This window comes from Aedes albopictus, chromosome 2, assembly GCF_035046485.1.
Source record: "Aedes albopictus strain Foshan chromosome 2, AalbF5, whole genome shotgun sequence".
Classification (NCBI taxonomy): Eukaryota; Metazoa; Arthropoda; class Insecta; order Diptera; family Culicidae; genus Aedes; species Aedes albopictus.
Genome location: NC_085137.1, coordinates 257,808,319 through 257,821,232, shown reverse-complemented (window position 1 = coordinate 257,821,232; position 12,914 = coordinate 257,808,319). Strand labels below are relative to the sequence as shown.

The 12,914-nt window shown below is 39.2% G+C and overlaps 1 protein-coding gene across 5 annotated transcripts in view; it reads right to left on the bottom strand.

Moving 5' to 3' along the window:
- Positions 1 to 1,579: 1,579 nt before the first annotated feature.
- LOC109428278 (opioid-binding protein/cell adhesion molecule homolog) overlaps positions 1,580 to 12,914 on the bottom strand; it is a 189,254-nt gene continuing 177,919 nt past the window's right edge. For all 5 annotated transcript variants that reach the window (XM_062851599.1, XM_062851600.1, XM_062851602.1 and 2 more), the window contains 3 exons: positions 12,285 to 12,338; positions 2,326 to 2,406; positions 1,580 to 2,216 (listed from right to left, as the gene is read on the bottom strand). In XM_062851599.1, coding sequence (XP_062707583.1) covers positions 2,074 to 2,216; positions 2,326 to 2,406; positions 12,285 to 12,338 — 278 coding nt within the window. In that variant the 3' untranslated portion in view covers positions 1,580 to 2,073. The remainder of the gene's footprint in view (positions 2,217 to 2,325; positions 2,407 to 12,284; positions 12,339 to 12,914) is intronic.

Sequence of the window (12,914 nt, the reverse complement as noted above, 5' to 3'; positions counted from 1 at the left end):
AAGTTTGCTGAAATTTTTCACACAGCATTCTTAACAAACCATCTTTCAAAGTTTTGTAATCCCGCAAACATCTAAGATTTTCATAAAATTCTGGGAAATCATGTTTTTGTGTTTTTTTTAAATTATTAGGAATCGGCAGCTTGAATAAGATGTAGCAGTATTTTGTGATATTTGTTAAATTTGTGAGATAAGGGCAGCCAATTAATCGTCCCATAATAAATTAAAAAGTTTCCATAAATAATTCGAAAATTGCCAAAAAATAAATAGGGGTGGAAGCAATAATAAACTAGAAAAGTTCCATAAACAATTCAAAAAGCGCATAAATAAATCGGAACTTCCCATAAATAATTGATTTTCTAGCAATAAAAAATGTAAGAATTTCCACAAATAAATCAACAATTGCAATAAAAAACTATATTTTTTCCAACAAAAATTTTCGAACATACTACATTATAGAACTATGATAGAAAGACTGAAACTATTGTGCAATTTAGCAGACAATCGCTTGCTGTCCGAACTCGCTAACGCTCGTCGGACTTAAAAAAGGGATAACATCTCTGTTCGCATTATACCGGGCAAATTCTTGGATCTGTGGATTGCCTAGAACCGAATCGACGCAGTTACGGTGCATCGGTTTTCGGAAACATCGGCGGCCTTCTGCCGCCTCAGTTCCTCAATCCTCTATGCGGCTTCGCCGCATGGCTCAGCCGGTACTTTTACCTTGCTCATCAGTTCCTATTTATTGCTAAATTTTCAATTGCTTTTTTGATGTTTTTCAATTGGGAATTTTTAAATTATTTATGGAAAAATCAGATTTATTTATGGAAAATTTCAACTGTTTTGGTGGAAAAAATGTAGTTATTTATTGCAATTATTGAATTATTCGTGGAAATTCCGACGTTTTTTATTGCTCGAAAATCAATTATTTATGGGAAATTTTGATTTATTGATGCACTTTTTGATTTGTTTATGGAAATTTTATAGTTCATTATTGCTCCCACCCCTACTTCTTTATTGGCAATTTCTGATTTTGTTACGGAAAATGATCACTTTTTTATGAGTCGTTTATATTTTAGCCATATCTAAACATCTACACATAACATTTGAAATCTCACAAAAAAAAAATTGACAATAAAGCATGTTGAGAAACTTAATTTTATTTGGATTCTGAGAAAATATAGTACTGAAAATTCTTCACAATTTAGGAAGCAAATTTTTGAACTGAAAGTTTTTATAAAATAATGAGAATCCTCTGTAAAAAGATGTTGGTGCGCCGAAAAATTTTCGAAAATTTTAAAAGGCGCCACGATAGCAAAAAGGTTGGGAACCTCTGCTAAATACAGACAGTCATGGAGACATCCATACACATCTGACACCCTACATATCGAACCCATCAACACATATGCCGGGCCACCGCCATTGCTTCCTATCCGAGTAATGCGTGATCAAATATTGTCTTAGAAATACCTAGACCGACTGAAGTGTGAGGCAACCACGCTTACCACTATACCACCGACTCCACTACCGAACAACGAATTCGTTTGGGACCCAACTTTCATAAATAAATAACAAACATTCATGGTTTTGTCACAGTTCTTATTGATCGGTTTTTGTTGGATATTTGTTACATGTATACTGATAAGCCGTTCATCTTTGCATTGTACGGGATAATATCTCCCTGCCGTACTATATCTAAGCCTAACGGTTACGAGTATTATAGCCTCCATAAGTCTTTGATAGCTTGATAAACTTGCGTCTTAATACAACTCTCTTCTCAATCCCCTCAATAAAACATCAGCATCATATGGAAATATTTTATCCTAGATTAAAGATATAACATTCTGATTACCTAACGATATGTTTCATTTTTGCTTTTGTTTCCCAAGTAGATTTGCCTACTTGCAGTTTTACGTTATGTACAGAACAGTTTTTTCTGCATTCTGTCTATTGTATATAATTTAGCTAAACGTACAGGCATTCTCTCTCATTCAACACACTCGATTACAAGAAACAACTACTTATGGGAATGTGACCCTATTTCTTAGCCCAATCGCAGCCTATTCATTACGAGCGTCATACTGTCGGCGGCAAAGCGGTGCAGAATAGCATCAACAGCACGAAGAACATTGTTTTAAACAGGAAGGGCAGCCGCCATAGGGACGCGGCCGAGTTTGATATTTCATAGCTTTCATCATTCATTCCACCAACAATCAAATCTAAAAGAAAAGAAAAACAGCAGTAATTACACGACATGCAGTTTGTATCGCTAGTTTGCGATAAAAAGGATCTCATTAGATTTGAACTCCTTTGGCATGGTCTTCCAACCTTTTCGTCTGCTGGTGCTTTCCGTGCCGTCCTCTATAACGTCGTTTGTTTCGTAGAATGTGTGGCCTTTGCGAGACTTATCTGAAAGATTTGAAAGTAGGAAATTGATTAGATATTTACGGGTGACATTCAAAATCATCAGTAACATGAGAACGGACAAGATTTTTATCCATTCATATTTTTCAAAAAAACACATACATAATTCTGATTAGCCATCCTAAATTTATGGCAATTGTTCAATTGAACCAACTGATGTGATATTTTGCATGCGGTCAAATACATACAGTATATAGAGTATATCGCCAATTGTTGCAGGGCTAAAACTCATAAATTTTTGCACATTTCATAAGAAAAGCTTGGAGTGTGCCACAATTGGCGAGTGTTTACCCTAGTCATGTTAAAAAAAATTACAAGTAAATTGGTTTACAATTGTTATGGAAAATCATAGGTGTGAGATGACCAAAATTAAATTTTCGTGGCTTGAGAATCCCTTCAAATACGTCTTTAACCTTTTTTTCAGGATTTCCTCCTGTGGAACGTCCAGAAATTTTTTTTCTTCATTCAGAAACTCTTGCTGGGACTCCTCCAGAAACTGTTGTTGCTATTTCTGGAACACTTTTCCCAAAATTTACCACAAGAATCTCTTTAGCGATGCATCCAGAACTACACCAAAAGTTATATGGTGTATTCATCCAGGAATTTATTTAGAATTTACCTAGGGATTTTTTTCACAAATTTCTCATAGGATTCTTTTAAAAGTTCCTGCTGCGATTCCTTCAGAAGTTCTATCATTAATAATTCATTCAGGGATTTCTTCGGGGATCCATCTAGAGATATCCATAAAAAACTACGGATGCCTTTAGTTATTGCTCTAGGATTTCTACAAAGATTTTCCAACCGGGCTTCTTAGATGAATTTCTTGATGGTTCCTCTTGGGATTCCTCCAAAATTTCATCGTGACATTTCTACAGGAATATCTATTGATATTGATTACGATATTCCTCAAGTGATTTCTTCCGGACTTCCTTCAGAGATTTTTCTAGAATTTCCATTTCTGCCAGGGATTCCTCCAGGAATTACTCCGGGAGATTGGCATCTAAGAGCCGAAAGAGAGATAAAGTTGTGAAAGACGGACCCGGTTTAGAGTGGTGCTTCGAATCCAGTTTGACTTTCTATTCTGCAGAGTTGTAACTTGTTCTGTAGCTTAGTTGGTTAAAGCGCCGGACTAGCGATAACGGAGTCGTGGGTTCGAATCCCACCAAAACAAGAGGGAATTTTTTCACAAATTTATCTCTCAATTTGCCAATTAAACGTACTTTACCTAAAAATACTTCAAGTTTTTACATCTTTTTCTCATGGTCTCTGTTGTTTTCTTCGGATATTGCAACAGGGATTCATCAGAGAACTCTTCTAGAGGTTTCTACAGAAATTACTTAATAGATTCGCTTAGGAATTCCTATATAGTTTCGTTCTATAAATCCTCGGTTTACTGCTCCTGAAACTCATCCAGAAAGTTAACCTGGAACTTTGCCATTTCTTTCCTGCCTTGAACGCTCAATTCAGTTTGTGAACACAAAGCAACAGCAACAAAAGACCGCACCACCCCTCATTTATCACTTGATGCAATTCTGTTTGACGAACTCAAAGCCATTTTTATAAATAAAGAATTGATAATAACAAACGTCCTGATTTTGGCAGTAAAAAAAGGCACCAGGGAATGATAAAATGAATTATTTTAAGGCACTTGTATTAGGGAATCGCTTGAACCTATAGGTATACAGCAACAATGATCCCAGAATCTAAAGTTTTTCTTAAAAAAAAAAAAACAATTTGAGCAACATGTTGATTTGAATATTGGGCAAGTGACTGAGTTGGTCGTACCCAGAAATCGAAAAATCCTGTTTTCTTAGTCTGTTTCCGTTAAAACTGGGACAACTCATTACCAATGGGTTGTCCCACTTTTAGCTCAAACTGAGTAAGAAAACAAAGGATTTTTCGTTTTGTGAGTGCCAACTCAGTCACTGAGCAGTCAACGTATTTTGGACACAGCGTTACGCAAATAAATTTTGGACACTTCCATTTGGTTTTTGCCGTATGTGTCCAAAAAATATTGACGCGTTGTTGTGTCCAAAATATGTTGGTTCCCCTAGACATTTTTCTCGGTGCACAATATTTATCGACTTACCCTTTAGTACCTCTCGAAAATTTGTAATGCACTAAATACAAAAAAAAAACTTCATCGAGAGAGCAAAATTGACGCGGGCACCACTACGTCCGAAGTAAAAATCGAGGAGGTGGAAAAATTGGATGAAACCGAGCGGGGAGTTGTGTTCGGACTATCCTTGAGTGCGATATGCATCCTCGACGACAAAGAGACGAGAAGTTAAAAAGTTCAGATCGGCGGTGTACATGCGGGAAATCGTGGAAGCGGATATTCACCTTAGCGGTCTGCATCAAGAGAAAACGGAACCCAAGGCCACCTGACGTCCCCGCGGCATTATCCGTCGGCACCCTAGAGCCGTGCGAATCAGGGTCTAGAAGATTCAATCACCAAATTTAGAGAGCCCAACTTTTCAAATTCGGTCTTCTGACGGCCCCGCCATCAAAAGGCCAGTGTACCTGCCAATTGAGGTTTTACCACCCCGGACGATTGAACGACTGCACCAGAAAGTCCAACGAGCACGGCCTTTTCCATTTGGCATTTCCCCACCGCGCCGTGAGTCTAACGTATCCACCACCCGGTTTGGCAGCCACGTGCGTCGGCACGCTTTTGCCAGAACATTCGGCGTGCCCATCCCTCCTTGCTGGTATCACGCGATCGCGCCTCAACAGCACCGCGAGTCAGTAGCTTGTTCGGCCACCACGAGCTATCCGCAATCGTGCCAGATCGTCCAGCGAGAGCAACTTTTCCGGCTGGCGTCCCCGCGGTACCCAACGACCGCGCTCACGAGGCCAGAGAGCGCAGCCGCAGATTTAGCCACCATTGTACGGCTGTCCCGGAGCGCCCAACAAGTACACGCTTTCAACCCCACCACGCGCGGCGCTCCAACGTTGTGCCCAGGAGCCCCGCAGTGTCAAGCCTTCCTACTGGAGACTTACACGACGTCTCTCGTCAGTATCAGAGAGCCCGGAGTGCCCGATGTACCTCGCCGGCAACCACGCGGCATGCCAGGACCAGATTCGAGTGCCCTACGCGACCAATCTTCTTGTAGGCTACTACGAGGCAGCCTATACGCCCCGGCCTGGGTATCCAGGGTGTAACCCATCTGTTAAAAATCCCAGGCTGGGACATCCAACTCGACCATCGCAGCAAGCATCGCAGCAAGCTCTGTCCATCTACCCTCGCATGTCAAGGAGAACGTGCCTCTAGAGCCGACCTACTGATACCCTCGCATATCAGCAATGGGCCCCAGGTATCGGTTTCAGTAGGGAAGGGAGGAATAAGGGATGCGATAGGGAAAAGAAAGGTAAAGGAATAGAATCGACATAATCGTATAAGCGTACCACAACGGGTTCAAGCAGCGCCCTGAAAAGGGCACAGTAGAAATGAATAAACCATTATTTTAGATGTTTAGGCCCCTGCAGGAGTCGTTCAACCTTAAGATGTGGGCTTCTAAATTTGGCACGATCATTTTTAAGCAAATTCTATCATTTTCCAACGTAGAACTTATACTATTCCCATTTTTGCAAAATAAGCTATGGTCTAGTGCGTAGGCTTTACGCTGAAACAACCCCAAAAGGATTCGTCTTGGAAGTAATGTCACGATAGACGGGATACTTTTGAAATAGTCGTGCCACCACGGTTTCCACAAAAAAACTGCAGTCAAAAACATTCACTCCTGCACCAAATGCACCATGAACAAAACGCTTATAAGACCGGTGGACCTCTATGGACGAGACATGGATCGTGCTCAAAAAGAACCTTCAAGCACTGCACCTGCAAGTTCACAATCGACGCGTGCTAAGAACGAACTTCGGCAGTGTGCCGGAGAACGTTGTGAAGCGGTGAAGGTTGATCCAAGAGCTCGCTGCACTCTAAATATGACGCATTCAGGATACGATAGGTAGGGCATGTTTCAAGAATCCGGGCAACATGCCTGCAAATTAGGTGTTGCCATAGATCCAGGTCCAGATACAACACGATGAGGAGGGCGACGGGCATGATGAGGATTGATTTCGAGTTGACAAATGTTTGATCCCTATGGGATCAACCCCCATCAAATAGTTTTGATTTTGGGTTCATAGTAATTGATTATTGAACAATACACAGGAGTGTGGACAGCGCAGGTCTTTGGTTGTACAGGTTGTACATTCATGTAATTCTAACCCAAAGGCAGAATAACCTAAAAATTACTCCTGTACAACCGAAATCCTGCGCTGCTGGCACTCCTTTGAGACATGTGTACTGCTTGGTATAGGGTCTTATACCATTTGGGCATGTGTACCTATTTTGGGCACTTGCCGATATCACTACGTCAATTTCAAACCGATTGATTTGATTTTTTGTATAGAGTTAGATACTGTAGGTACGTGCCAAAAAATCAAATCAATCGGTTCGAAATTGACTTAGTAATTGCGACAAGTGCCCAAAATAGGTACTTCTGTCCAAATGGACAAGACCCTATTTGGTTTTTGAAATGGCTTAATTTCTTTTATTTCTGAGAAGAAGTTTTGAAGAAAACAACCAATAAAAAACAACAGGATAATCTGAAAAAATTGCTATGGTTTTACATGATGATAGCATTGATAATTTTTGGTGATGATAATGAATTTTTGCCGCTACGCAAAAATGTAGGTACTCCCGCCCTACTTTTATTCCAACCTTTATGCATAATTTGTAGCCTCATTTCAGTAGATCACCCTGCTTTGTTTCATTGATTACCGCGCCACCATCCAGACACGTTCGGTGTTACCTTCAAACACGTCACTACTTGACATTTGTCATGGAAAACAATATTTTGTGCAATAATGCTCATTATGTGTGGCTTTACACATTTTTTACGACTTCACAGGTCACAAAGGTTCCTTTTACTGCGGCCCAGCTCTTCGTGCATACAACCAGTTGTGTTGCTTCGTTTCGTTCCTTATGCATGGTTCACCCATGATGGGTACAAAGCCGAGGACGGGCACGTAAAAAAACCGTCTTTTGATTTGCCTGCCACCTACTGTAATAATCCACACGTCCACGTTTTCCTGTTATATCCCGGTTTGTTTTGCTTACGTTCGTAAACAACTCCCCGGGGTCGAGTTTGTGTCCTTTTTGCCACCCAATTTTCTCACCCACCAAACCAACCCAACAACCTCAGTGCACGGTTGCGCCCGACAACGACGTCACGCTCATAGCCTGGTTCTACATGGTAAGCCATGCTGTGCAGCGCTGATGGGTGCCGATGGTTCTGGTTCTGGTCGGTAATGAGACAAACGGCGACGGATTGTTAGCACAAGTAGTAACAAGCTTTGTTGTGGTGCGTGCCGTTAAATGCTGCTGAAATCTAGAAATCCAATTGTTGACTCAGACTTGCTTCCGCTCGGCACTTCGATCACCGTCATGGTTGCACTTATTGCTAGGCTGATGATTTTTTAGTTTAGGTAGGGACATTTGAAGATACAATAAAATGTGTTGCAAATCTGTCGGAAATTTTTCACAAAATTCTACGTATAAATATGATTTTGTGGAGTGACATGAGAACACAGTGACCAAAAATCACGAATCCATGTGATATATAACTTTTTTTTACTTACCGTCGTGCGGGGCTACTTTTGAAACACGGGGCTACTTTGGACACTTTTGAATATGGATTTTTTGAATTTGAAATATGGTTCAAATCTGTTTGATGTCTTTGGGACTATTATGACGCAATATTTTCCCCTTCATTTGGTTGAAATTGTTTTTCAAACAAACCCTTTATTGCTTGTCAGGAGGCGAAAAAACATCGAATAAATCATAAAAATATACATAACGTATCAGAACATTTGCTCTGTAAGCATAGTTTCTACAGTTCATAAATTTCAGAGGGTTGCTCAATTCGTGCAAAAAGTATCGACGTAGCATATACAATCGAATATTTGTATCGATACACATTATAAATGACCGTTTAACCTAAATAAAGGATTGATGGCCCCCAGACAGCCTTTAATTCTATATTAAAATATCGCGCTGCTCATAATACCAAAGGTAGCACAGAACCACCTAAAAACTATAGTATACAACAGTACTGGTACAAAGAAGTATTTTGAATAAACCCGGAATTTTAACTGCAGCTTTGTTTTAATTATAAATGTCCAAAGTACCCAAGTAACCACAGTGCTGAAGCCTTATTGCATGCAGATATACGGTGTATTTAGTGCAATCATTACTTTACATGCAAACTTAAGGTTGATTTAAAGTGGAAGTGGGCAATTATAGAATCAACTTAGGATTATACTGGTATAATCTTGAAGCAGTCGCATAATTGCCCATTTCCACTTTAAATCAACTTTAAGTTTGCGTGTAAAGTAATGATTGCTCTAAGTACACCGTATATCTGCATGCAATAAGGCTTCAACACCGTGGTTACTTGGGTAGCCCCCCTTGGGTTCTATATGAGATGTCTCCGATTGGTGTATGGGCAACTTTTTTGTTTATTGATGGATTTAGTTCAAATTTTGCATGCATCCTACATACATACTCACAATTATTATGTGTAAACATTGTGGAAATACATTCACTACTCTGGGAGTTATAATGTCATGAAGTTGAAAAACCATTAAAAAGTGTATAAAGAAGCCCCGCACGACGGTATTCGTTTTTTGGACATAACTTTTTTACATTGATTTGACATTTCTTTACTATCCGAAATACTACGTTAGTATGGGAAGCCGACTGTTTCGAGGTTAGGAATTACAAAAATTTGAAATTGGGAAGGAGGGAGTTAGGCATGAGCATGAGCATAGATGACCGCATAATTCGTGTTTTGTACTCCATGATTGACCAGAGCAATCGAAATTGCACAAAGAACCAATGAATGAAATTGGTAAAGAGGGAGTTGTAGTAATAATATCGTCCAGGTTGACAATACATATACATACCAGAATGAACTAAAAAATAGATATAAACATAACATTGTCTCAATTGTTTCAGTGTAAGAGCATACTGTTCTAAATTGTGAGATTTTGGTACAGTGCTGATGTGCTGAGATTTTGGAGAGTGGTGTGAGCTTTTGGAAGCTTCGAGGAGTGGAGATGATAGTCAGCGAGAGTAACACTAAAAGCTCTAGAGTTTGGACTTTGATGCGCTTGAATAAGGATCGCAGTGGTGCTTCTGAAGGAAAAGGAAAATAGTGGTTCAGGAAGCAAGTGTTTCCGCAGTGGTGGATCCGGAAATTAAAAGTTAAAGTGATACCGTTACATGGAAATGGAGGACCTCGACAGGAGTTAGGGTACTTCTTAAACTAAATTATTTGCTAACTTATACTAAAAACATTGATGGCACATAATGCACTAGGGTGGGGCTAATTTCAAAAAATCTCTCCGATATATGATTTCCCAAGTGGAAAGTGATCTACTAGTCGAAATAAGTGAGCTGTACAAAAATGAGCGATTTCGGTTGATATTTAGGGGTAGCGCAAAGGGTTCAAGTGAAATTTTTGCTAGAACAAACTTTCAAAAAACATTACAAATTTAATTTTCAAACTTATTTTTTCTAGACTAAATCGTTTTTTTTTTTAAGAGGCTTTACCGCAATACGGCATTCGCCTCTATGGCTTTACATTATTAATATTATTTAAAATAAACATATTGACATATTAGCTATTATTAAGCAGATTATAGCTTTGCATGGTAAGGTGTCCTGTGTTGCTCCGACTCAATTTCGACTCAATTTTCATTGAATGATGGAAACAGAAACCTTACGTTACAGCTTGCTTTCTCATCGCGTTTGCCATCCAGGGACGCCACAACACGCTGGGTGACTGACTTTGGACATTGTGTTGTGAGACTTTTGCCTCCTTGCGGGTGGATAAACGTTTTATTGGTCTAGCATGATTGCGGGGGAAAGATGCGAAAGATAAAGTCAAAGTGGACGGCAGGAGTCCAACTCTCTCGAGACACTGCCCCCAGGTTTAGGAAGGTGGCCGGCCCTTAGGGGCTGGTTGATTCGGTGTCGTTATGCCATTTCAGTTCCTGCTGTGTGTGAGCTGTGCAATTTAAAATAAACACAAATCATCAAATTATTTCTGACGCCAGGAAAGCAGTTAGAGATCAAGAAATGATTTACGTGTCGTTTGAGGTTCTGGACAGTAATTTGAGCTGTTGGTGGTGCCATAACCCTTCCAGTTGATTGTTCCGCTGATGAGGGCTTTATGTATGAATATGAGCCCCAAATGAGGAAAATAGTAGTGCCAGTTTGATTGCCAAACACGCAACGCCGGAATCCGAACATTGCCAGTAGAAAGGGTAGACGAATCGCCAACGGTAATTTTTCTAATAAGACTTGGATTTGTTTTGATGGGTACTGAAAGTAGAGTTATGTAATACTGACCAAGCTTGAAGATTAATGGTAGATGTTATCTTACAGAATATTAATTTCGAGTCATAATCAGAAATATACAGAAATAATTGGAAACATTCTTTTCTCTTATTATGCAAAACGACTTTTCTCTAATCTACATGATTTCTTATGAGAGATAAATGGTTGAAAGAGTGTAATATTTTTATTACACTATTACTACATATATGATAAATACAATGTGCATCAATTCAAACTAAAAAAAATTGATTCGACATAAACACGAAACACCATATTAAAATCCAAAATTTACCCTTTGGATCAACAAACTACATCGGTATGTTTTCGCTTAACGTGCAAATTGATTGATATTTGTTCATCCAATTGACCATCTAATCATATCTAATAGGTCGCGTACAAACTGTTTGTCACGATGGCGTCTATTCAGCTTTTCAAGAAATAAAATCAGGTGTCCCACAAGGGTCAATTCTTGGACCTTTGTTTTTCTCCATGTTCATCAGCGATCTACCTGCAGTTTTAGATTATTGTTCTGAGCATTTGTTTGCAGATGACATCTTTTGCATACCTATGCTTACCCAACAAAGTTTCAGCGCATGATTTCAAATTTTCGTTATACTTTTCATGTTGCAGAATTGTTGTCCTAAAACCAACTAAAGGACTATAAACGACTAAAGACAAGACTAAAGAGCAAAGGTTTTCTTGTCTGGTCATTTTGAACTCTAGCTAGACCCCTCCGAGTTTTAGGGGGGTTTTGATAGGGAAACTCGTCTTTGAATGTAAATTGTTTTATAGAATAAAAAGGACCAAATTGAGTCTTGCATTTGGAAAATAAAACAAAACATGAAATCATAATGCAACAAAACAAGCAACAAAATGTCCAAAGACCTACATCAATCTCAATAAAAACTAATATCATCGGCATTTCCTGAACCTTGTAATTAAGTCAGCAGTGGGCTGTAATCACGATGTCAACTATTATTTTATTCTAGCCGCGCCGTAAAATTTAACTTCCCACGAGCAGTGGGAAACAGATGACGACGGGAAACCAACCCAAATGTGGCACACGAAAAATAGTGCCATTAACATGAATTGTGAAGCATTTTGATGATAGACCATCCCAGGGTGATTGTTACGAAAATCACAGTTCACTTCAGTACTGAGGAAATCGTTATATCATCAAGAGGGAATATGCTTGCGTCGCATGATTTAATAATGTCATCAAAAACCAATGATCAGCGATCACTAAAATATTTCAAAAGCTGTCATATTTCTTTTGAAAAAAATTTTTTTTTTTGCTATGTTTGGAAATCTTTCAACAAAATTTGAAATTGTATTACCATTGACGTCTGAACATCAATATTGAGACATTAAACACAACGCTCATTACGTTGTTGGAGTCGTTAGACCATATGAACATCGAATAAAACTAAAATCGACCACCATGGATACTTACTTTTCTTCCGTCCTTCGTACATTTCCACCGAACTGATTGCACTTTTAGGAAGCTCTGAAACGAAAAAATAAACGATTACCATAAAATCGAACAGACAAAACATAACATCAGGTAAACGAATGGAGAAAAAAACTGCTGCCGTCACACTGGTCTTTTCACTTCCGGTTGAATATTGGCAAGGAAGCACATGGGAGAGCCAAAATGAGAATATGCAGTGGTCTTCAATGTTTAGACAAAAACAACATTTGTAAACGAAGTGTGTAAAGAAGCATCTATCAAATACGTAACGGTGATGGGAATCAACACCATCCTCATAGTATGGGGTTTTCAACACTTTGTTTGTCACACATTTGAGAACCCCCCCTGCTCCCTTATAGCGTGACGTACTTCATGGATGACCTCGAACTTTAAACACTAAAACAATATGTGCACATCTAAATTAAATCCGAACTTTTTGCCAAAAAGGCTCACCCACGCATATTACCAACACAAAAAGAAAATTTCCAAGATAAGGTGGGGAACACCATAACAGATCAACGCAAGGTGATCAAAAGGTTGAAACAGCACTTCTAGGAACAGAATGGCTCGGAAAATGTAGGCACTGAGAATCATTTCGGAGAAAATGCAACA